Source organism: Bombus vosnesenskii, unplaced genomic scaffold, assembly GCF_011952255.1.
Source record: "Bombus vosnesenskii isolate JDL3184/JDL3185 unplaced genomic scaffold, Bvos_JDL3184-5_v1.1 scf7180000013264, whole genome shotgun sequence".
NCBI lineage: Eukaryota > Metazoa > Arthropoda > Insecta > Hymenoptera > Apidae > Bombus > Bombus vosnesenskii.
Window position 1 is genome coordinate 10889373 of NW_022882924.1, and position 26952 is coordinate 10916324.

Below are 26952 nucleotides of genomic sequence, written 5' to 3' on the forward strand. Positions count from 1 at the left end.
TCTGTTTCTCTTTTCCCTCATCTTCTTCTTTTTGGAAAGACACCGACCACCCTTTATTCTTCGCGTTTATTTGTATAAAAGGACGACTCTTCCAGAACAGTGAAGAAAGTTCGTTTCGAAAATGGAGAATCGTGCGTACATTTCCAATGAACGAACATAACTTGGTTAGATAGAAACTCTCCAGGTGTTTCGTCCGAAAATAAATAAAAGGGAACACGTGAGATTTTCGTAGAAACCTATGCTTTTGTGACGAAGCTTATAATCTAATTGTAAAAGAATCTTGTTCTTGGTAGCAGTTTTAGAATATTAGCGGCGCTAATTATTTGTATCTTTAGAATCTTTTAGTTCAATTTAGTTCAATTACAAAAAGAAGGTATCACATTTATTGGAAAAAGAAGAAGTTCCAATAAAATGATATAGATATTTTGTCGATAATATTAGAATGAGTATGTAGGTTAAATTTGTACGAGATGTTTTTAAAGATCCATTTCCTGGATTCTCATCTGATTTTTTCCCAGAAAGGATACCGTCAGCGGTAGAGATCCGTTTTACCCGTTAAAAATTATAATGAATACCCTACTTTACATATTTTACGTATTATTCATTTGGATATTTCACATATATAAATGTGCAAAAATCTACAAATTACGTTTGGTAGATAGGTTCATTCTTCAAAGTCCACTCGTTCTGGAATCACTGTAATACGTGCAAAGTTATTCTCCCTAATAATTTCGACAATGTCGCGAAAAATTATTTTGCTCGTGGCGCATTTGCGAACGGATTTCATGGTGATGCACTCGAAATGAACGCACAGGGAACATAGCGAAGCATGCAAACACATACCGTTGTCACCGATAGGAAGAGCTTTATTCGTCCGCTGCCTTTTGATCATTTATTCGATGGAAACCCACCTAATGTCCCCTGCAGGCTAGATTTTATACCACAAAAGGATCGACCAAGGGTTTCGTGGTTCCCTGTGGTACTTACGAACATCCTCTATCAATCGGAATCTCTGTAATCGGTCCGCAAAGTCAGCTTCCAAGTGGAACACAGACAACGACCACAGAGGAGAAAAAAGAAGTCGAATCTCAAAGCAATACCGGACAATGCTAGCGGCGTTTAAAGGTTAAAGTATGATACTCGGTATATTGAAATTCCAGATGCAATTTCATTGGATGGTCCGATCGGAACCGCGAATCCGTATATGCGAAAACCGTATAGAAATCCGGATGGTTTCGTATTAACGAAAAAGAAGGAATTCCACGTTCGTGTATTCTTTGTATTGTTCATTATCAACGAGGAGAAACATGAATAACAGAAAACTAAAACTACATACAATAGCCATATTACAAAGAATATTGTGTAAAACACGTGCAAATGTATGTATAAGGTATTGTATGTATAAGGTTCTAGGTCTAATACTTTTTAGTCTACGAAATACACCGCGTAAAAATCGTATTTAGAGTATAGGCATAATCGATGACTTCCTGAAATATTTTCCTCGAGAAATAATATTTTGCTTAATCGTTAATAGTTTGTCAATACGTTAGAATTCCATTTATTCTGACATTCCTTTTTATTATTAAGTTTATTACTATTATATTATTAAGTAATATTCGTTTACTCTCTGTAAATTCGACCAATCGCGGGGAGACGTAATCGCGAGGAGAGACGTCAACGGGAGTCGTAAATTCCCGTTACGATTATAACAATCGACACCACGAATTGATCGATCCCCTGATTTCCGTTGAGATAATAGGGGTGATTGCGTTTGTATAACACTGTGATTCACAGAATTATAAATTATATATTTCCAACACTTAGATTACACTGTCGAAGAGAGATAAATAGATAACAATTTGTCACACGAAGAGGCGATAGATATGTACGCTAGAGCAGGGCTCTTATAATGGAAGTTAATGTATTAGTAGACGGAGCACTATAATATATTTAGGAGAGGAGATGTATGGTCGACAACACCGAGAACCGACAAAGGTTTGCGTGAAGTATGCGACTCTCGCGCTATGTGTAGCCTGCCGCGTTAGGCGTTAGTTTTAGACTGACTGTCGCTCTTTTTCTAATACGGAAGAAAAATTCGGTGTGGGTGTGCCCCTGTGCCTAAAGAACGCAGATTCGTCGTTCCCACTTTCGTTAGGAAAAGTGAGGGTAACGAACCGCGGTGTCGATTGGTCATGACCTGCACTACTGCTCGGAGGGATGAGTAGGAAATCTCCTACCATCGTGGTGGATAGATGACCGTGTTCGTGAGGAAAACCTAGCTTGTTTTATTAGAGGGCTATTCGGTTTTTCCTAATGGGCGCATACCCGCTTTCTCCGTGTTTTAAGTGCGCCTAATAAACCCAAGGACCTCTCTAAAACCGACTGTGTTTCGAGAATATTTTTAAGTTTTAGAAATTCTTCAAGACAAACGGAATTACTGAAAATTCTCAACGCGAGAATTGATTGTAATTTCAACAATAAAAAAAAAAAGACAAACGGATTGAAGACACATGGCGAAACAATACAGGGAAGTGAAAGTTATGGTGGGTCCTTAGGTTTATTGAGGGTCGAAATGACGTTAGGCAGGCCGGTTGTTGTCCGGTCGCGCGGGCTGGCGTGCAGATGTTTTAGGCGGCGTAACACTCTCAGTGTTTAAGTCTTCTGAGAAAAAATCCTACTAGAAATGCAGGAAATTGATCTCCTACAAATTTAGCCTATTCACAAAATATCGATAAATTCATTGGATTCCAATCTTTTCTTAACTTTTGCCATAAACATTCCAAACAACTTAATTTTCCTTGATACGACTAAGAAAGGCCGAGAATTGTATCGCGTGGACACTAAATACCCACGAAAGATTTGAAGAATTTTTCAACTGATTTCTCCTTTATTATAAAACGCAATGCTACGTTTCCTTAAACTGTTCTCAACAAAACCGATATATTCTATTTACAAATTGACCTTTGATGCTGAGTTGAGGGTAAGTGGTTCAGGAAATATTTGCATGTCATCTTCGTTCGGTGCCTAATTCTTCTTCCCTTACTGCTTATTTCTTAATCTACGAATTTCAGTTTCAATTAATCTACGAAAAGAAGAACGTAGCAAAATAGTTTATCATTAATCGCAAATTACTATGGCTGTCCTAGCTTCTTTTAAATCTTTCAAAGCGAATGAAAGAGCTTGCGTGGAATAAGGACCGAAGCCGCGAGAGAATTCAATGCTCTTTGCATGTACATAATTAAAGCGTACATGGCAAAGAGATCCGGTTGACAAAATCGTCTAAGATTAACGCGCTTAACGAGCCAGAAAATTGAAGAGGACCCGTTACGCGAGATTCAATCGTACGAATAAAATCGGGAAAAGAATAATAAATATAAATGCGGAGTGACATCTTTAACGAGGAGTGAATCCAATTACAAAATATTACCTGTCACGACTAATTACGAGTGACTGGCGTTCGATAATCTGCTTCCTCGTAGTCGGCGCGGCGTAACGCTATCCCGTTATGAAACGTATTAAACACGATATACATTAACGTGATTATCTAAATACCTTGTTAATTAACGCTGCGCCGTTTCCTCGAAGAGGAAAGTATTCTTTTGCGGATGGTGAAAAATATAAAACATAAAATACCCTAGAGAAAATTAAAGTCGACATCAGCTTGTGTTACGAAACGTATGGAGCAATGAAGTGTATAACATTGTTATTATGTAATTATTACGATAGTTATTTTCTTTCAAGTTTGAGAATATTTTTATGTTGATAAATATAATAATTTTACTGAAGATTTTTATATGAGCTTCTGAAAAGCCAAACTGATTGGCTTAATTAACTTTCTGAATGTCTCAATTTCATTAACCATGCAAATAATTAATGTCAAATGTCTCAAAAAAAAAAAAAAGAATAGTTTATTTCTGTAAATTTCATAGATTGGGTATATAATATACTGGTGACATGTATAGAAATGCATGTATGTGTATGTATGTGTTTATACCGTATACTAGTCGGCGCAATATAGTACAACATACATATTAAGTCTACATGACGGATTTGTATGTTCCTACAATTTACACAAGATCTAAATTAAAGAGTCAAGCAGCTGAAAAGCGGATAATCTAAGATATATAACTCTACAGAGATAGCAATTACGTAAACGAAGAAAACAAAGTTTCCATCGTGAAGCAATTCGCTCTGGTAAACAGAATAAACTTTATCCTACACTTTGGTAATTTATTCGGAACTCCTGCGGCAATCAAAGTTGAAACTGATGACAAAGGAAACATTTATTTGGCAAATTAAAGACAGAAAGGGATCGATTAAATACGTTGGATAGGAAAGATCGTAACCGGAGCGATGTCTCGTTTGCCAAGCGCCATGGTGACCCTTTAAGTCGAAGATGGGAAGATGGGAGACAGGATATAGGGGAAAGTTTGTACGCTGGAAGTTTCGGGAGTTTGGCTGATTAATCGATAATGGCAACCGAGTGACAGTTACGTTATGCGCTCCAACAGTTCAAGCTCTTTCTTACACGATTGTACGATACGAATGCGAACGATCTTCTTTATTTTACTACTCGTGTTATTACGCAACGTAATCTTTTAAGAGCATAAAAGTGCATTTTCGAAACTGGGGAAATAATATTTGGAATGTTCGTGATTTTATCCTTTCCGGTATTGCGATTTCAAACAAACTTTTATCGATTCCGAATATTTGCTCCTACTTACGTATATACTTACTTGGCGAATAAACTACATGACTACTACTACATAATAACTACTAATAATAATAGTAGAATAAACTACTACTACATTCTATGGCATGAATTAAGAATATTTCTGAAACACAGCGAACTTGATATTTGATAAATATCATAAAATCAATAGTAGAAAGCTGGAAATTCTCCATGTAAATTGAACACTTAGAATTTATATATCAATGCAGTTTTTCATGAATTAAATCTCAACTATTTTCTTTTATGTACAATACAGTAGAAGCTCGATTAACCGTGAAACTAATTTTGCTTATACGAGACATACGATACAATTGTTGTTTAGTTTCAAAACAGTATATTTCTCGTTCAAGACGCAGAATATACACGCAACAATTGTAAGTTTCAGTCGGCATTAAGATCTCGGTTAATCGATGCTTTATTGCGTACATTATAAGGCGAATGTTATTCGATAATATCGGAATATACGCAAGTTAAAGATTTATATAACCAAACCGCTACATTCTTCACTACATTAATCTTAATAATCTTTTCACGTTCGACCATGTTAGTTTAAAATATTATTAACACAGATGTATTAATTTTTCTTAGAGTTGGTCCTAATTTTTACATCCACAAATATGTAGCAAATAGATCTTTAAGTTAAACTTTTGACCATCATTTCATTTTGAACATCAAATTGTTCTTCCGAGCCAACTAACAAAAATGTAATATTCCCGGATGATATTTCACAACCTGCTTTTCTCGAACAATCTTCTTAAACTAAATTTAAAATCACCCATTCTCAACACCCGCTCTTGAACTCTTCAACTTGTGTCATAATTCACATACTTGCAACATTACATTTTTCCAAAAGTAAACTCCGTTTTATGAAAATTGAAGCAATTTACGCGAAACTTGAACGAGCAAATAACATTGTGTATAAGTGTACGTATCCGTGTACATAACGTAGAGTCGTGTTTGATTTCAGTGTGCCACTTGCTGCGAAGCGGTGTAGCGGCGATTTTTGGGCCGCAGAGCGCGCACACCGCCTCCCACGTACAAAGCATTTGCGACACCATGGAGATTCCACATCTAGAGACACGCTGGGACTACCGGCTCAGACGGCAGAGCTGCCTTGTCAACCTTTATCCGCACCCCACCACACTCTCCAAGGTACGTACAAACTCTCAGAATAATACCCTCATCAAGGCGTCACTGAGCACCGTCGAAAATCTTCGCATTCTACGTTTCCCTTTTCTCCGGCTTGTCGACTAATCGTTTCCTTCGCGGTGGAAAGTAGACGCGCTCGAGTTCCAATCGAGTTCCCAGTCACGTTAATTGGCATTCTCAGACGCGATTGTTACGCTCTTCCCCGATAAATCGACGTGGATAGACCAGACTGATCTATCGAGATGATAAATGGGTAATCTAACGTCTTGCAGAGAATTTTTCGTTGATTTATATACGTTCTTAATAGATAAAGGATTTTTATTGAAATAATCTCGGTAGTAAATTGATGTTGAAATTTGATATTAATCAGAATTGATTAAGATAGTACAAGCTTGTGTGGTTTATTTTTCAAAAGTTTTAAATCGGGATTTTCATTAACTCCTTATTGCACAATGTTGTTATTTAGTAATACATGTAATTTATTTTCTATTTACTTAGTTCGACATTCTTTCAATATCAGTTTAAATTAAAAAGAATCGTCGATAGGAATATTTGACATTCTATTCACTTGACAGACTGTCGGTTCTCGTAAGAACTTCATACCACAGTTTCAAATGTTATTCTATTCTACTTACTATAAGATTCGAAAAACATAACACTTGGCAAGAACAGCGAAATGGAACAGTATTTTCAATGAAGAAGTAAAGAAAATATTCTTAAACTTTTTCTATCAGAAACGATACACACACACACACACATACATATGTTTAGACAATTGTAAGTTGGAAGTTGGGACAAAAGAAGGAAAAGTTTTCGAATTTCTCTTAATAAAAAGAAAGTTCTTAGCGGGAAGTGACTAAAAGCGGCGGTCTGTTCTCGACTTAACGAGGCTTTCGTCTCGTATCTCGAATGCAATCTTGCAAACGCGTTGTCTAATATTTGCCACTCTTTAATTTTCCTACACTTTAACATTTTTCCTATCGACTACCACTGATCTATTAGTATTTGTTTGCTCAGAGATGCGTCTCTTGGAGCACCTATTGTCACGAAAAATTTACCTCTGCCACGTTTTCTCAAGAGCGAACTTACGACGTTCGAGGACAAGTCCTCATCGAAGCGCCTTCTTTAGATGGAAGATGTAAGAGGTTGTTAAAGATATTAATGTTGCTACGTAAACGAATGGAAACGTTCGAGAAACGAATTTTTCTAAAAACAAGCAACACGTGTTACGTTAACATTTTCATCCATTTCCTACCAATCCTGTTACTTTCATTCTACAAAATTTATAATTTCACTAAAATCGCAAGTAGCCTACTAAACTATTTTGACGTTACGTTTAAATATAATTAAATATCATGATATTAAATTACATAAAAATAGTCACATAATAATATCATGATGTCATAGAATATCGTAACAAAAACTATGACTTTTAATATTATATGAAAATATATCTTAAAACTTTGGGACTAGTTTATGAACAAGACTTCGTATTTACTTCTAACCACAAAGAAATTCTGTATCTAGTTTAAGAGACGTTCGTATCAGAAACTTCAAATTCCAATTCGGATTCAAAAATTTTCGAGCTTCTTCCCCATCGTTCGATGTTGATTGTCGTATCGTAAACCCTTGTTATGGTACAATCAGTCCATAAAACTTTGAATAGGTTTCTTTCGATTCCTCGTAAACCACTTACGCGTCGTACGATTACATGATGTTGATCTTAAGATTCCCAATTCGAAAATTAGATTAAAATGTTTACAATCTTGTTTTTACAAAATCATATAAAGTTTTTCATAGTTGAACAACCTGTTTTATCACAGCACGTAAAGTTAGTATTACATTTCTACAGAATTTTTGAAACAAGACATGTAGATAGAATAGGGCAAGAGTGAATTCTCTAAACTTGGAGAAAGCACACTTTGGTCTTTATGATGGCTTACGGCAGTGCTATCCAAGTTAAGCTTCAGAGCTTAAAATCTTTCTCTGCTGTGTCTCCGCTGATATAGCGTAGAAACACCAACTCGTATCTGTGCCCTAGTAATCATAGCTTAATCGACAATAAGATTTACGTATTAATTAATTAAGTCCAAATATATCAAGTTTCGTATTATTTCATGCTACGATCCTATCACCTAAACCCTGATAAAAAGGCTTCGTTGGAAAGTACTTTTCGATAAATATTTTTTGATAAATAATTTCTCTAGCCATTGAATATCACATCTAATTAAAATATGAACAAATTTTATCTCGTATTTTTAATGTATTTTTTCAAATCGCCATAAAATCGCCACCTTGTTGTTTAGACAATGAATATAGGGACACTCTGTACAAATGCGTATTCGTGTACGCACTTACCATGAGAATTTGTTGGCTTTTCTTCATATTCTAGCCAGTATTTTTACTCTGGTTCCGCCTCTTTATAACCAGTGATATTTCATCGACTCTCGGAGCATTGTTTTAAGTCTGAAAACCCGGCGGAAGTCGGTTTCCACCAGCAAGTGGTACGCAAACGGAATTAATATGATGGCTCGAATATGGCGGGTGTTCTAATGCAAACGATACGATAGACGGAACTTTCTCTATTTTATTTCCACTGTCTCTTTTATCCTTTTATTCGTTGGCTACGCATTTTCCTTGTTGAGCGGAGACCAAAAACGCATCAGCTCGCAGAAATAAATCTCCCGGCAAAACACGGATCGCCGACGGGGTGAAGCCGAACGTTAACATTGCTTTACTATGGACGGCAAAACCGAAACAGGATGTTTTAAATTTGAAACATGGCCGAAAACAATGTTCGTCGAACAAAGGGCTGACAATAACGAGAGCTTTATGTTAACCGCGGCAGTACACGACTCGCGACAGTCACGCTGGAAATTAACACGATATTTCGATAAAACATACACGGCCCGCTATGCGAAAAATATTTATATTCCTTTGCAACATTTATCGAATCATTTATTTTTGCGTATAACGCTCTGATCACTTCAGTCGACCAGATTCAATGTTCATAGACAATGTTGATTTTTCTGAGTTATATTACTTCGCTTTGCCAAACGACGGTGTTCTATTTTTTCAATACTAAAGTATAATACGAATTTTATTCCAATGTTTTGATTATAATTAAATATATTATAAACGCGATGAGAAAGGTATATAACAATTAATAATTTGACTAAATGGGTTTCTCAAATAATATGTTTTAACGTATGCTAAATAAAATGATAGTATTAACTTGTCTCAAAAATTATACTATTGGTTTCGACGAAATTAGCTCAATTTATCAGGTATTTTTAAAAGTTTTACATTTTTAAATCTTATATACTAAAATTTTTTTGTTTAATCATAAAGTGACTTTAAGATAAAAGAAATCGACAACGATATACCTACCATGTTCTTTTCTTGTAATCTCTGTACGTAAAATATTCTTTTCAATATTGTTGTATTCTTACGGCTTACTATTGCACATTTTCAATCTATTTCAAACTCTAAGAAGTAAAGCTACTTTGGAAACGAAGTTTATCGCACGGTAAAACTTTGATGAGTAAGTTGGAACTGAACGTAGAACCATAGATAATGAAAAATATCAAGAGAAGAGTGAACAAAATTGAAATCGCAACATGTTACTTGTATCAGAAAGAAACCGGTACTTTTTCACTAACGAACACCAGATTCAAAGAATTAAGGTTCAAAAATTTCGATAGAGATACACGGTATCGTTCTATGGTCAATCAAGTTACTGAAACGAGCAGGCTACAAAGCGTTTTCAGGGTGAAAGAGAAAAATTTCTAATCTGCCACGGCTCCCGATTTTCGATAGAGCAACGCGAACCAATAAATGATGATTTCCGGTTGCGTGGTCTGACTTTGAAGAACGTCGATCAAAGAGATCAGAACAATGTCACGGTACAAAGAGCGCAGGAATTACTGCGTCGCAGTAAGAATTTCAATTATAGTGTAAACGCACTGTACGACAAAATTGAACTCTTGCCATGTGTTAGACATCACCAACCAACTCTCTATATCACGACAACGACACTGCAAATTCTTCAAATTCTAAAATGTTTCGAAGGTAACGAGCAATTTTAAGAAATATATTTATTTGGCTGCTTTGGGATCAATGTTATTCTGAATTTTTATTCTAATAGAATATTTGGGAAGATACCTGTTAGACACCACTAACTCTCTTCATATTATGGTAACGATATTACGAATTTTCGAATTTCGAAATGTTCCAAGACTGATTTTCAAGAATAATTCAGGTGCTTATAACAAAACTTATCCTTGTCAAATTTGTTTTTGTTTTACGTATTATGTTATAATATCTCTAATAGTTAGAAACCACGCTCAATATGATTATACACAATATCGATACTATCAAGAATGAATTAGTAGTTTCTGCAAAATCAACTTTTGTTATGAGATTCACAACTTCATAATTCAATGCAATATAATTACAGACATACTCCTAGAAATTGTATAGTTAAATTGCTTAAAAGAATTCAAACGTATTAAACAGGTATTAAATACTTTTTTGCTGTCCTGGAGAATGACAATCATGAACAAGATCCACTTTTTGTTAAGAGCCGTTCAACTTCAGGAGATATTTTCATTCGACTGCTTTGATCAATTTTTCAACAGATTCAATTTGAAACGGTAGAACATTTGGGAAGATAGCCGTTCAATGAGAGATACACGCTACAATGTGCATTCGTACAGAATTCCTTTGTAAACGCATGCAACATTGTCAGTTGGCCATTTTGTATTCCTTCTCTGCGAAATATAGTGGCGTATTGCTACGTTCTTTGTTCGAAATGTCTCTGCTTCCTGCAATATTTATCTGTGCACAAAGATATGCTGCATGTTTTCACTAATAACTCGATTTAATTAAACATGATAAGTTCGTGTGACGAGGTAGCGAGTTATTTTTTCATTTGGCAACAAAAATATTCTAGGATTTTCGTTGGAAATGTTTCGAACAGTAGAAGGGCGGGGGACGAGAAAAAGAGACAATTTTGTTGGAAAAATCGAGCTAAACGCGGAGATGATACTAGGAGATAGAAAAAGTACTCAGCTCTGGTTCGAGCTCGTAATAATTGATGAACTCTAAGTAAATCTTTGGAAAATTGGTCATGATGAAATGTTCAGCTCAGGCGTAATACGATTAGCTTGTTAAATTTTTAATCATTGGAAATGGTATATTTGCATTCAAATCTAAAGTTAGATACAATTCTAAATAATGTCTATTCTACTTACACGTTGAACTTACTCCTTGCCACGTGTGACTCAGATATTATATCCTTGTAAAATTAAATATAATTAATATGAAAATAGTAATAATAAAAACATAAAGTCCACCTAGTAAACTATCTACATATTCTAATTAAAGGAATAATTACTTGAAATATAATACATCGAAAAACTATACTGATTAACTATTGTTACGTTATTCCAACATAAATTATCCGAAAGAAATCTTCGTAAAATCCGAAAGCTAATCGGAGATGAAAATTTCCCTTTAAAACCCCAGGAAATATAACGTCAACTTTCTTCGTGGCGATGCAGATGGACTTTTATCTCCCTCGAAACTGGTTCGTCGAGTATTTATGAAAACCGTATCTACGGAAGCGCGGTCCTCAGAACTTCGTTGGAAACATAGATTTCCTCGACTACGGGGAAGAAGCAGCTGGCGTACGGCGAAGCCGGTTTACCGTGCAAAAAGGAAGAGGAACCGAATCAGAGGGAGTTTATTTGTAGCCGGTTGTCGGCAAATTTTTCGCATTTTGGTCGACGGCTCGTAAGTTTACCGCGATGAAGAGAGAAGTGGCTTGTAGGACGTCGAGTCTTTTCAACCGCCTAGCCAAGGTGATTCCTTTGACTATGTTTTCTCAGTCGATGCTTTCTTCCAGCCTTTCGTGGCCTGGATTTGCAACGGAAATACAAAATTCAGTAAGAGGAAGTAGCTCTGTGATTATGTGGAAGGAAATCACTCTGCTCGAGGTCTTCAACCATGACGACCGAAATGTTTTCATTCGGCGGGAATCGAAATGATCGAAGGTAACGCGATATTCATGAGAGAAGAAGCTGAGAGAACCAACGCTGCTGCTTGCTTTAATTCGAAAGAACTCGCTCTTCCGCCGTAATTCCAATCGCTTTTTCCTACAATGTACGAAAAGAAGGTGATTAGTTCGTGGAACGTTTGGGAAAGCACTGAGATTGATGGAAAGTGAAGTGGTAAGAAAGTTCTTTTGTTCATTTGGCAGAATATTTGCCCGATGAATCGAGAACGATAATGTAGTTTTAAAGCTCGTCAGGTTCAATGGAAGTTTGTTAGAAAAGAACATCTTCTTCTACTGTAGGCAAAAAGATAATAATGTAACACCGGTGACTGCAATTTGCATTCGTCGACAGACGATTCGCTAGAAAACAACGGCGACGCCAACAGTTCTCTGCAGAAAGACACTTCTTCCAAATGATTTTCGCTTCCATTGTTTCACCGTTGCAGATAAGGACCAGAGAGCAAACATCTGACGAACTCAGTAATGATTTCGTAAAAAACATCGTGGAAAAATAAGGTCAAATCATGGTAAATCAACTGTGAAACAATAGCAATATTTTTACTTATTTTCTAATTCATGATCCTTTGTTTTAACTAACCTCTCTCAAGAGAACTGTAAAGGAAATATTGCTATCATATTGCATGATTTGTAAAAATAATATTGTCATTTATATTATATTTGAAATAACGAAATGGACAAAGTTGGTGCAATATCTTGTACTTTCATTAATAATAGTCTTCATTCATACAATCAGTACATTTCTACAGTGATATTTTTCAAATTCCACAACTTCAGTAACTAACATTTTCATTTATAATCTGTAATAATGAAATGGCACACAAAGTTTGTGGAATATCCTGTACATTTACTAATAATACTTCTCTTTCATTCGCAATTCACTTCCACTGTTTTTCACATTTTTTCTAACTTTATAACTTTTATAAGTAATACATTATTATTCAAGATGATGGAGATATTTCAGATGACTAAATGCATATAATACCCTGCGCATTCGTTAATCTGAATTTTCTGTCATTGTACATTCCATTTCTACTGTGTCATATGTTGATAGCACAAGTTTCGTCATCGGTTAGATAACGTTTTCATCAAGCTGAAACAAGATTCGGGATTATGAACGGTAGTCGTCGTTGCTATTAAGATATTATCCTGTTGACGGAAGCAAGCGGTGGGTAGCCTCGTCTTAAAATCTTGACCGGCTCTGTTTGCCATGGGCAAAGCTATTTGCGTTTCGGACATGCGGCCTATTAGACTTGCGCTTATACCGTAATACCGATCAAGTGCTCGTCCTTCATGCTTCGCAATCAGTTTTGCTCGATCGAGGGAAACTGGCCTCCTCGCAAAAGACTTTCGACCAGGAAAATTCCTTTGACATGACTGACTGCTTGTAGTCCGGCATTACACGGCTGCATGAACACTGTTTACAGAAGCGCAAGCATACAGTCGCGGCCAGTTCGCAATCGTAGTTCACATGCAGATTCACTGGAGTATTCGGACGGTATACTAACGAACCGTTTTAAATTCTACGCCAAAATTTCATCTCCGCGGAAATTTCTCGTCGAGATAGTCCGAGCTGCTTTGACCTTCCTCCAAGAGAATTCTGCACGGTTCCGTGACTATGGCCGAGATCACGAAGAAACACGGATGCTTGTATTCAGTCTACTTCAATTTGGAGTAATTGAAAATATGTGTTTCGTCGAGATGAAGAGTCGAGAATAGAGTTATTGATTGTAGACCTATTCCTGGTCAACCTACGAGTCTTGGAAACGTCTATTTCACGTCCGTTTAAAGTCAGAATATGTTACGATTTAATTACGATTGATTCGGTTATGAAACGATATGAATCCTGACCTAAAAACGTCATATTAAATAGTTACTGTTAATTATGTTAATGTAATTATCGTTTCTCGAAAGTTTATTGTGATTGTAGTAAAGCTAACCTCTTCTCTAAGACTTCCATAAGATGTTTTTGCACTGCCTGGCTTAGGTTCGCAAAGTTTGTACTGTTTTCAAGCGTGTAGATATGGCCCGTAGTTTGCATGTTCCATTTTCTGTTCTATTTTCTGCTAGATGTATCTCAACTTTATGTATCTTATCTTAACTTAATAACTTTTAATATGTTAACTTTTCTTATTACTCTTGAGTTTATTTTTGTTCTTTACGCCACAAAGGAATTCCGAAGACGCTATTAGCTATATTATCTATTATCTATGAAGGAATAAAACAAGAGAGAATAACTTCTTACCCTAAGAGGAGCGTCGATTTTAATAGAACTCTATCAAACAAATCCTCGTAACTCAGGAACTACGATTCCTTCTGTATCTTCTATATCTATCTTGCCAGAAGTTGTTTCCCAAATCCCCTTAAAACGTGGCCGAGTAACTTCGACGGAATCCAAAGTCTGAACTTGGAAGCTCATTCCCTGTGAACACAGCCCCCTAGAATACGAGGCAAAGACGCGCGTCGCGTCGAATTCGTTTATGGTCGCAAGCAAACGCTCGCAATTGCTCGGCATGGAAGGAGAAAGAAACGAGCGTAGATCAAGTCAACAGTGCGGGAACAGAAAACCTTCTTACGGCTCGACATTATGGTAATCTGATTGTTCCACGACTACACCACTATCGTTCATCAGCAATGAACCGCCGCTACGTATATCGACCGATATACATATATCCGCGTCGCTCTAATGAACCGCGAGAACCGGAATTGCCGTTGCCGTGCCAATGATTTAACGGGCCTTCCTTCTGACCGATAATGGACCGTCTCTCCTCTTCTCTTGGATATCGACTGGACCCCATGGTTGCACGATCGTTCGAATCAGCCGGTACGTTCCCGTTGAAATTCAATTTGTACCGTTTCGTAGTCGAGCCTTTGCTCGTTACGGTTCACCTTCATACACATCCGCAGCTCATGTAGCACCCACCACGTGTACTGACACACTCGTAACCAGACCACGCTGGCCCTGCCGATAAGCACTTTCAGGTCGATTCAGTTACTCGTGCAAGGTAGAAAAGGTGGTTGCTACCCCTCGACACAAAGAGTTCATCCTGTACTTTACTTTCGTTCCTTCCTTTTATCTCCTTCGCCTCTTCTTCCTTCGACAATTCTCTACTTCGTCTCTAGTTTTTCGTCGTCGTCGTTCGTCGTTTCTTCGCCCGCGAAAAGAAATAGAGCACAGATATACACGGACGCACGTCTGTTCTCGTTTATTTCCGAAAGTAGTTACTAATCAACGGCATTGAAGGAACGCGCGGCTGAACACGAACCACGTAGCCCCTGGCTTCGATTGAAAGCCGATTGGCCTGAGTCTGTCTTTCTCCCTCTCGCTCTTTCTCTCTATCCTTGGGGAATGTTAGCGAGCAGTCATTTGCCGTGGCTTATTCGACCGCCGTCCATTTCGACGTTTTTTTTTCTTTATGGCTGTTCCTACGCTTCGGTCACGCGGTAATTGTTCGTTGTTCGTACGTCCCACTATGGCTATGGTTTTATGGTACTGCTTACAAGACGATTTTATTGCTGCTTGCTGTTCATTCCCAATCGATGGGTGTACACTTCTGGTTACAATAATCTGTACACTTTGATAGATTTATAGTAAGTAATTTATAATAAGGATTATGGACTTTGTAAGAAAAGTAAAATTAATTATCGAAGTTGCCTTTATTATCTCTTTTCCTGCAATCAGGGGACTATAAATTTAAATTATCTATTTAGAATGTCAGTAATAATACATTACTTAAAAATCTTTTCGTAACAGCCATATTCTACTTGTTTTACATAGTACATTTTTCTCTAAGCACTAAATATAATTTTAGGTATTTTAGTTCGTGATAATATGGGTATTCTTTCTGTCAAATTAGGAGTTACACCAGTTCAGGTTTTCATTTTCTGCTATTTCATTTCAGAACAAAAGACAAAAAGCTTTTCATATAAAATAATTTCATAATTTCTGGTAATGTTTTTGTTGCAATATCATTTTCAAAAACCAATTTCATCACGTTTTTATATATAAATATAACTGTAATGATAACAAGGAATAAAATTATTCCAAATGCTTTTATCCGTAATTTCATAATCGAGTTATATTCTGTCCAAGATTTTAAATGATATGACTGATGCACGCTTTATTACCATCATTTCATTATTATTAATACGAGCAATATTTTTCGTTATCGAAATATTCCAATATATTTTATCAATTAAAAGGCAGTGTGTTTTATAAAATGTATATATTATGGTGTTATGCATATGCATAACATTGTTTGAGTTTCTTTTGAATTTAAGTTAATTCAAGTTATAAAACGCGTACGCACTTGCTTCTGTTTCACGTATTAATAATTGCAACGAATATATAAAGATTCGTTTAAACTTGAACTGTTTACAATTCATATGTTATTATTATAACCAAATATAACATGCTATTGTCCATTTAAAAGACGTTGGAAAGGCACAGAGTATTTTAAATATACTTTTGTTTTCAACAATTACAATTGTTTGTTCTCGATTTATCTTTCTTTACATAGTCGGGCATGAACGAATCTTTAAAAAATACTTGTACGTCAAAACTCTAAATAGCTGTCATGAAGCTTGCTTGTCAGGAAATATAGCTTGTTATTTGAAATTTCTACAGGACGAGAACGACGTTGAAAAATTTTTTATCGGTTACGTAACTTGTTCCTTGAAGGAAAAGTTCATAAATCGTTGGCAACCAAAGTATTCGGAAAATAATAAACGACGCACGGTTTTCGGACAAGCGACCGTTTATTTCCATACTACCTGTCGAGGAATAAACTTATCTTCGTAAATAGGATTAGTTTAACATAAGTCGCAAACGAGTTAGGTTTAGTTAGATAATCAGGTAAAGGAAGAGCAGCTCGCGACTGAAATTGTTAAAAGAAAACGTATTTTTACGCCTAGGATTAACGTAAACCAAGCTTCTTTCACTTAGAATGTAAATTGGTTTGCGTACATCTCCTTTTCATAAGATTTCTTTGAAGAAAACACTAGGTATGTGTTGTGCTTTCTTTGGTATTTTAAAGAATATTTATCATTTATTAACAATAAATTATTATAAAATATATTTAATATTTAATAATAGTATCATTACATGTGATCGGATAAAATACGAAGCAACGAACAGTTCAATCATGAGTAATAAGTTAAAAAATAAGGGGCTCTGTGCTGCAGTAGAAAAGGAACGTTTATGATCAGACGCCAAGACGGATCATTACTGTCAGACAATAAACATCCAGGATCGATTCAGTACTGTCTAAAATACTATCTCTATACCATTTTTTAGGTGCTCAAGGTTTATCGAATACTTTTAAAATTGAAATGTACCACATTAAATATGAAGACCACGGGAAAAAACATAATAAGATTGTAAGATTCAACACACTGTAAATCAGTTTCATATTATAGTATCAAAACCGTGCCTTTTAGTCGATTGTGAGATTAAGCATGTGTTTTGCATACTATCGAATATCTGTCTCAAATAGATCAAATTCATTTCTTCGAAAGCTTTATTGAAATAAGACTTAATCGAAACACTTCCAGGAAAATTTACCATGCAATGTTGCATTTTTCCAAGGATTCTTCGTAAATAGGCCTAGATGAATGTTATCATCGTTGAACTCGCGTGAGAACGAGGGCCACCGGGAAATATAAGCGTAATGCATAACGCATATACTGCAAAAAGGCGACGAGAGATCACGCGATACCATAAAACGATTTTATTCCCTGGCGAGCGAATAACTTTATCATGAAAGTGGCTAGCGTTATGTCAGACCTCAATTCTCCCTAAATAGACCACAGGGCGTGACAAAGGCAAAAGAGGTTCAGTCACAGTCAAAACATCGAAGCCATATCGTCAGATGTTGGAGGATAATCTCCGTGTATACGATGAATCGTTCTGTCGGTCGGTTCGCGGCTTTTTGTCGCCTACAGTCGACGATTCGCCTTTGCATTCCTTTCCGTCCCTCTATGCACAGCTGCGTTTCTCACGGTCTCACCTCGAACGCCGTGTTGCACACTTTTAAACACGACGACGACGAGGCAGGTAACAGGGCAAATGCATTATTTACGATCGCGTTGACTGAAAGAATCGGGATTGTGCTTCGAATTGAATTAAAAGGGGGCATTCTTTCGTCGATTTCACTCGACTTGCTCGGCGAATGCTAGCTGCTTTCGCGAAGTTCGAAAAAAGAAAGATATAGTAAGGTAGAGTTAGTTGAGGAACTTCGACATCTTAAAATTCGATCTTGAATTTTGCACGGAACAACCAAACTGGTATGTATAGGCTCACGAAAATGTTCCAACACTTGTACACAGTTGTCATGTGTGCTATACGAGGCATTTTGAAATTTCATTAACAATATAATGAAACACGTGTATCAATTATTTTGGTGAGAACTGAAACGAATTTGAAATGTATGTAGAAGATATAAGATATTTACTACGAACATACATTTCGCAAAAACTAACGGGGTATTTGAATAATTAATTATTAATTATATTTGTTAGTCACAATATTTAGCGAGACTATCATTTAACTATATGTTTCAGACTATTCGTGCTATGTATATAGTATTTCTTTTATTAAGTGTCCGGTTGTAACTTCCAACTTCAACAATGGTTTAAAATGTTACTAATATAATTACGATAGCCGTGTCTCATTACAGCATTAATGTCTCATATAGTGGATATAATATATTCATAAAAATTTTCTGTGGCAAATATTCGGTAACTCTCCTGACTATGCCATTGTTGTCGCCTGTAAGTTGTTCATAATTATATTTTGTACATAATTTGGCAAATTTCGTGACAACTTATTTTGCTTGACTCAAATATCCTCCCATCGAATAACTCTACCTTGCTCTAGGGTGGAATGATGCGAAATCTAACTGAATTCGAGTTACGATACCAAGACAAAGCCGATGAAAGAAAGGGAAAGGATGCAGAAAAGCGTGGAAAAATGCAACGATCTAGAGCGAAAGGAAAATGCAGAGTGCATTTTTCCCGCGGTGGCATTAGGGAATCCGAATAAAAGGACATTACTTGGAGGGCATTGTTTCAGAATACGACTTTTGCATCTGACGGCCGTAAAGGATTTGATTTACGCCGAATAACTTCTGAACCGTCCGAGCGGCCACGTTCACCCACGCGCACTTTTCCCAATAAATTTGAATTAATGCGATAAACTCCACGGGCCGTGAACCGGCCGTTGCGAACGGAAGCTCCTTTTTCTTGAAAAATAAATTATCCGCGTAACGCGATATAAATTCACGCCCTTTTTACGCTGTCATCGAGCGGCCTCGTTTCCCACCGAGCAAGCTTCGAAAAAATGAACGGTGTTTTCCTTTATTTTTTATGATACCAAGATAACAGGATGGGAACCTAAAGAATGCCAACGAACTACTTTTCGGACTGCTATTATCTGAAACATTTTTTTTCATATATTTTTATAATTTTCACTGCGCTATTTTTGCACGTTATTATTATAATTTCCAATATATGCATATATACTAACCACAGTAAGCTTTTATATATATTGTGTCTGATATATAAAACATGTTAAAATTTCGTTAGCAATATAATGAGACATCATTACCGTGATATTATACTGGTAAAATTTGAAACGAATTTGTAAATGTATATAGAAGTTGCAAGATATTTATTACAAAATTTTCTTATGGATGACTGACTGCTTAAATACTTTTAGGATGCTCATGAAACTTGCATACTTTATATTGAATATCGGATTTGTTTTAAAAATTTGCCAATATAAGCATGACAGTAATGTTTAAGCATGATAGCAGTGCTAATGAAATTTCAGAACGTCTGGTATAACGTACATAATATATTCATTAAACGTATCTACGAATATTCAAATACTTTCGTGCGATACTGTATATTGAAGCGATCCTTCCGCTTTTGATTTTTTTCGTGTTTTAATACAACTGAAGGTATGAACGTAAATCGCAGAAGTTATGTACAACAAGACAAACACTGTATTACGACAGGTCAAGTCGGGCAAATTATAATCGAAGCTCTGGTGACAGCAACTTGTTATTTTCGGGCACATCGGGAAATTCTGGCACGTGTGCCCGCACAGGAAGGGACGATAAGGGCCTCGAACTTTCCCTAACGTTCTGTCTAACAGCTTCAACGACCCGTACAACTTTGTTTGTTCAGGAAACTTCGATTTAACCATACAATAGGTAACGAATTTCGCTATGACCGTGCCAAAATGTATTAGCGGACATTAATTTCGTCGCTAACTGATAGAAGAAAGAGTTGAAGAGCTTCCGATCAATATATTACGTGCACTATTGACCATAAGTATGAAATTTGAACATCTAGCCTATCTTGCGCGATCAAATCAACATTATTACCGGTATTATAGAAATCATAAATTATCTATAATCTATTAGTGTTAATCGATTGTATAATCGCATAATAATGTCAAATTTCGTAGGAAAATAAAGATTTACAAATGAATATTATAAATTAAGAATTATAAAATTATAAAAGATCGTTTATCCAACGTCTATCACCTAAACAGGTCTTTATATGTCTAAACGAATACTAGTCAAAACGAATACGAATATCGGAATTAATTTTATCCCATAAAAATTTCTACTTCTCTTTATTGTTATCTTCTCTCAAAGGATTGAAGATAAAAAGTACAGATCATAGTTTTCACCACCTTTTATTTTCATATTGTACATCGTACCGACAAAAAGAAGTTTTTAAAACACTTGTTTTTTCGTTGCAGCAAAAATTTTAAAAATTCATGGAGTCTCTCGTATTTACCGCATACGTTAAATTTTTCTTGCTAACATGAGCAGCATATTGCTGATTCGCGTAGAATCTCGGTAACACGGGAGTTTCTCGTTAGAACCGGGCCGAAAAAATACGCTCGCCCGTCGAAATAACTCGTCTTTACAGCTCGGTGTGTAATAGGCGTATTAAAAATAGGATGGCGCACGACAAAAGAAAGGGGATTGTACACGTTAATCTTAATCCTGTAATATAGAGGATGTTTCGCACGTTCGCGGGGAGACACGATCTCGAAGAAGCGCGCCAACGGGAGTCGTAAATTCCCGTTACGATCTGCTAATCGACGCCGAGAACCGTTCGATCCCTTATTTCTTTTGGGATAATAAGGGTAGTTAAATTAAAGATAACGCTGCTGCTAACAGGTTATTATATTTTCACAATCCAACAACTTTGGTGTAACACAGATGAATGTAACACTGTATAGTAAGTATAAATCACCGTTTATTCTAACAACTTGTAAAGAAGATAGTTACGCTGGTGCGTGTGTACAAGATGAGTGTGTGACTGATCTCCGGGCGTATTCCCGGTCAAAGGATGTTGACTGTTCGAAAGATATAAAATCAGTGATGTTCGAAGACGATGCTGTGGCGGAGGAAAGCTAAGGATGGGTGTGTCTAGCGCACGGGACCATCGGATTTGTTGGTGACGATTTTGGCTAAGAGAGTGAGGGAAATAGTCTTCGTTGTTAATTGGTTAAACGAAGGGTCTTAACCGCCCTCGAGAGAAAGTGGTTAGTGGGAGGAAAGTTGCATTATACGTGAAAAAAACTAACTTTCCCTTGTCAAGCCGTAGTAGACAAAGGTCTTTAGAATTCCTGAGATTTATGGAAGGTACTTGAGACTATTGAGGGTACGCAGTGAGTATCCGAAGATATCTGGTTGCCATCTTGCCCGCGGTGTGTGGCCTGGGCTAGGTAGAGTGTTACGCGACGTAACAGAGGATGGCGTAGGTTGTATCGAAGTTGCCACCTTACGATGTCACATTACGCGTTGCATACGTGTACGGCAAAGGAACGGACATATGTACGTTTCTCGTTGAAATTCAAAGATCGCGAAACGAGAGTCAAGATAGAAGTCGACAGAGAGGCGTGCTCCGAGTGCTCGTGCAAGTTTCATCTTCTCTTCGAAAGTTTCATCCTTTGATACGTGTTCTACGTGCAAAATAAACGTTTACGTTAAATTGTTAATCGCCTTTATAACCTTAAGGAGTTTCGAATTGTAGTGTTCGTTACGTGCTGAGATATCTATTTCCATCCTTATCTGACTCTTTTTCCTTTCATTTCCCTTGCTCGAAGATTGACACAAGCGGAGCCAATTTTAAAGGAAATTTGTTTGAGATAGAAAGATTGAAGCAGAAAGTTAAATTAAATCAAACGTTCATGTTCGCACAACTAAATATTGAATTTATTTTGTACCATAGCATGGAATTATTAAAATTCTCATGCCCACCAAGACTTAAAACTATGTATTTCTTATAATCGATACCAATACACTGCGTATTTTTATACACTTTGAAGATACAAAAATAAATAGTATTCACATAAAATCCAAAGTTACATAAAATATCCAAAATGGGTCTCTGTCTGTATTCCACTGTTTTATTTGTGTTTATAAAGATATAAAGTTGCATAAAAATCCGTAGTCTAGATACGAGAAATATAGAAACAACAATATTAATGATCAAGAAACAATTATTATCCAAATACATTTTAATTTCCCATCAATTTATTACACTACATAGGAAAGGGCTAAGTCATGTTAATCACCCCTGACAAGTCTTACGGAAACAGGAAGGAGGATGAAGGTACGCATTCATCGAGCAAATTAGCCAACTAAACAACTAATCTTGTGAACGTTTAGTCAGACTAAACGCGTCGTTTCCGTGTACACTACAGTCACAATTGCCCTCGGTGGAACTGGGACACAACAGTCGGTACGAATTCAAGACCGTAGACATGGGGCGAGGTTACTTGCTGAATGAAAACTAGATGTTGGGAATGGAAATGTGCGTCGCGTTGGTCGCGAATAATGTAACACGTAGCTATAGACGAGACGATGAACGTCTATTGGCGTACGAAGAGTGCGCTACGACGGAAAGTGAATGTATCTTAATGCGAAGTTAGCGTGAGACTTGCGCTAGTCTCTGAACGGGACGCGTTCGTAATCTTCGTTCATTATCCTGTCGCCTTCAATTTCACAACGCAAACTGTCTTTCGCTTCCTGTCAGTTGCATGCAATATTATTTCTTGCATTATTTGTTGTTTCGGGCGTATGACTAGGTCCTCCATTTATTGCCGTAACAATACGCTTGTCCCGTGACGAGATTGTTCACAGAATTCGAGGCTATTATGCTCGTTTGTTATTTCGGGATATACGTATGATCGACCCACTTGGTTTTGGGCGGCGTCTGAAATTACTGTGTTAACTTGTGGTATATATCGTCAAAGTAAATTACGTAAATGTCATTATGGGTGAAATTTCATCCTAATGCATTTTTGTAGTTTAGAAATGAATAAAGTTGAACAAATGTAATCAGATAATTTGCTATTATTCGATACTCGATGAAGACTAACGGAGTTGTTGTTTGCAATTATATTATATTCTATTGGAACAAAACGGATCGCACCTAATTCAATAAAATAAAATAAAAGAAAAAATATTGTGCATCTATTATTTCCTTGTAAAACGAAAAAAACTTTTTGGACAACCTAATAGATATCATTACGATAGTATCATTACTGGATAATAGTAGTAGAACAAAATTCAGATGGAATAGAATTTCATCTGTAGTAGCCTTTAACATATTCGCTGTTACTAATGATTAACTCACCTCTGAAGTTGCATTCATTCTTCACCAGAAATCTCTTTAGTTTAAATAACAATGTTTGCTACAACGCACTGGCTACTATTTTCTTTGGCTTTCTAAAGTTGTTTTATCGAACAATAATTGTGTCAGTAATATTAATTCAATAATTAAGTCGACGCAACGTATCCCAGGGTACCAATGAATGTGTTAAAAATAATGCAACGTTTCTTTCAATGCAAAATTATTTTTTGACATCCTTGTACTTGCTTATTCAGAGGAGAATTTGGTTAAAAGCTATTTATCTACGAAAATGATTTAAATGGATTGACGTATGGATATAGTTTTTAAGATTTAATCAGCAAATTCTACGAGATTTGATTATAGATTATGCAACACACGTGTTACGATTGTATTGCAAAATTGCAAATTTATTAGAATATAATGAATACAATTACAAATTGACCTTCATTAAAAAACCATACAATTAAAAGTTAGCTATCACACTTCGGATCACGATAATAACATCTATGTTCACTGCTATTAGCACCGATAAGAGAGAAATAATATGGGTCATGCCTTTAGGCGCTAATAGAGTTTATTATTATTAACTGTAATATCGAATTTCGTAACTGTTACGTGCAGTATTGGATATCACGCGGATATACAATCTCGTGGACTTCATATGACTTTATGATATGTGCAATGATGGCGACTATCTATTGAAACTACCTCCTAATTATTAATTAATTACCAAATGCACCTTTCGCTACTGCGACTAAAACTTGCGAATAATAGAACGCGATATGGTGGTTCCTTTTAACTCAAAAAACAAGTTTGATTGGAAAGTTAAATTAAAGGCATATTTTATCTTCAATAATCGTATTCATAGTCAATGAGTGGTGCGTATACCTTATGAAGTCATTAACGCGTACTTTAAATGTCCTCCAACCTTTCTGTTCTCATCCTCCAATTACCTATTCATTTAACTATATCTCGATTTAATAAACTTTCTTGTAGATTAATATTCTTGTTTATGTTTGTGTGCTGGAAAATACACAGTGAAATAGGAAAGTTCAAGATAAATGTTAGTAGTTCGGAAAATGTACAATAGTGAAAACATTTTCCATTTTGTTGAATACGTATAAGCCTGTTTTTTATATTAAATCTCTGTGAGATACAAAATTTATTTTGCTACAAAGTAATAAAATTTATCGTGTGTGAATATTGTATTTTATTGCATACTCTCTATTACGCGATACAGTAAACACAGACAAACAGAAACATTAATCTACAGCGAGATCCATTCACTTGAGGCATATGCAGTAGTGAAGTACAAACATTCACAGCAAAAATTTCGAACTACGTGCGTAAAAATCTTATTGTATATTTTTTAGTTACCTCTTTCATATCAATATCTTCTCGGTTGTGCAATCGATTGCAAGACACAGATTTTTTTTCGCATTTACTAAAGAGAGAAGACCTATCAACTAATATCTATCAATTAATAGAAAAAGATACAACCAGGAAATCATTTACTCAGAACTTTGTCGATAATTAACTCGTAGATACTTTGTTGCGGCGCATGGAACATCTGCATTCCAGCCGACGCTACCTAGCAGCCAGCGGCCCACCGGTAACCTTCCAGACCCTCAATAAACTCAAGGACCCACCATAAAACGGCACTTTTTAGCTGCATTGTTTCCACACGTTTGCCAGTCAAACTATTGCCTAGAAGTATTTTCGGTTATGTCAGAGTTTCGGAGAAGTCCTTGAATTTATTAGGCTTTCAAAATTCACGGAGAAAGCGGATAGTCGCCGAACGGAAAACCGAACACATGGCCACCTAAAACGACTGGTTTTCCCCAAGAATGAAGTCATCCCGATCCACGTTGGTGGGAGACTTCCCCATATCCTTCTTCATTAGCAGGGGTCATAACCAATCGGCATCGCGGATGTTTACCCTCACCTCCTTAACGAAAAGTGTGAACAATGAATCCGCGTTCTTTATTCAAAGGGCACATCCACACCAAGCTTCCCTCCGGAAAAACACAAGAGCGAAAAGCTCAGTCTCAATCAAGCATCTCTTCAAGCAGTCAATAAGTCGAATACAGTGAGTCGACAAATCCATCATTATACGCGATAATCCGACTAGAGACTCAGGTCGCACTCATTCGTAGTCATCTATAACAATTATTCATTTTGTGGTACACCGAAGTTGTTGGTTTGTGAGAATATATAATAACCTGTTAGTAGCAGCGCTATCTTTAATTTAACTACCCTTATTATCCCAAAAGAAATAAGGGATCGAACGATTCGCGACGTCGATTAGCAAATCGTAACGGGAATTTACGACTCCCGTTGGCGCGCTTCTTCGAGATCGTGTCTCCCCGCGAACGTGCGAAAACATTTAGTTCTTCGAACCGGATCACGTGCCAACGAAAGTGAGTCTACAAGTGATCGCATAGTGCCACGTGTCCACGGTGTATCCAGCAACAGAAGTGTATCACTCCATCGAAGTCAGTGACGTCAGGAGCGTCACCTTCGAAAAAATATAGCCCATTGGTCGAGGCACGCAACCAAGCATCGCGCCGACGTAGCTGAACAATCATCCAATAGAAGGTTCAACATACGTAAGTTGGTCTACATCACTAAGCATGCCGACTCCAGCAAAGCTCAACGCTATGCGGCAAAAACGCACCAATTGCATCGGCAACATCAAGGCCCTGGAGAGCGACATCGACCAGTATCAGCAAGCTGAAGAACTTGACGTTTGCCTCGCGAGAAAATATCAAACCCAACTCGAGGAAGAATGGAGACGGTTCCGACTCGCCCACGATGAGGTAACCGAACATGGCGAAGAAGAGGCGACGGTGGAATGAGAGGTGACACGCGCCTACCTAGCCTTGAGCGCTCGCTTGGAAAGACTGATACTCGCTGAGCAACGATCGACCCCGTCGACATCTGTAAGTAACCCCAGCGGCGATTCATCCGCGACCTCGAATCCAGTAGCGATCAAATTACCAGATCTTCGGCTTCCTATATTTGACGGAAGCTTAGAGAAGCGGAGCACATTCTACGACACTTTTTTTATCTACAAGAGATCAAAATCCCAATCTCATGGACATACAGAAATTCCATTACCTGCAGTCCGCCTTGCAGGGAAAAGCGGCGGATTGTTTGAACGCGTTACCCCTTAACAATCTAAATTACAGTCAGGCTCTAACTGTTCTCAAGGATAGTTTCGAATGTCCACGATACACCGCATTCAGTCATTGCATGTCAATGCTTGATTACCCCAAATTAACCAACGAGTCTCCAACGGAGTTAAGGCGCTTAGCCCACACTATTAAGC

General features: G+C 36.9%; 1 protein-coding gene across 5 annotated transcripts in view; it reads left to right on the forward strand.

Moving 5' to 3' along the window:
* The window catches only part of LOC117235595 (glutamate receptor ionotropic, kainate 2), a 291570-nt gene that overhangs the window by 145787 nt on the left and 118831 nt on the right, over positions 1-26952 (forward strand). For all 5 annotated transcript variants that reach the window (XM_033497806.1, XM_033497796.1, XM_033497815.1 and 2 more), the window contains exon 4: positions 5700-5884. In XM_033497806.1, coding sequence (XP_033353697.1) covers positions 5700-5884 — 185 coding nt within the window. The remainder of the gene's footprint in view (positions 1-5699; positions 5885-26952) is intronic.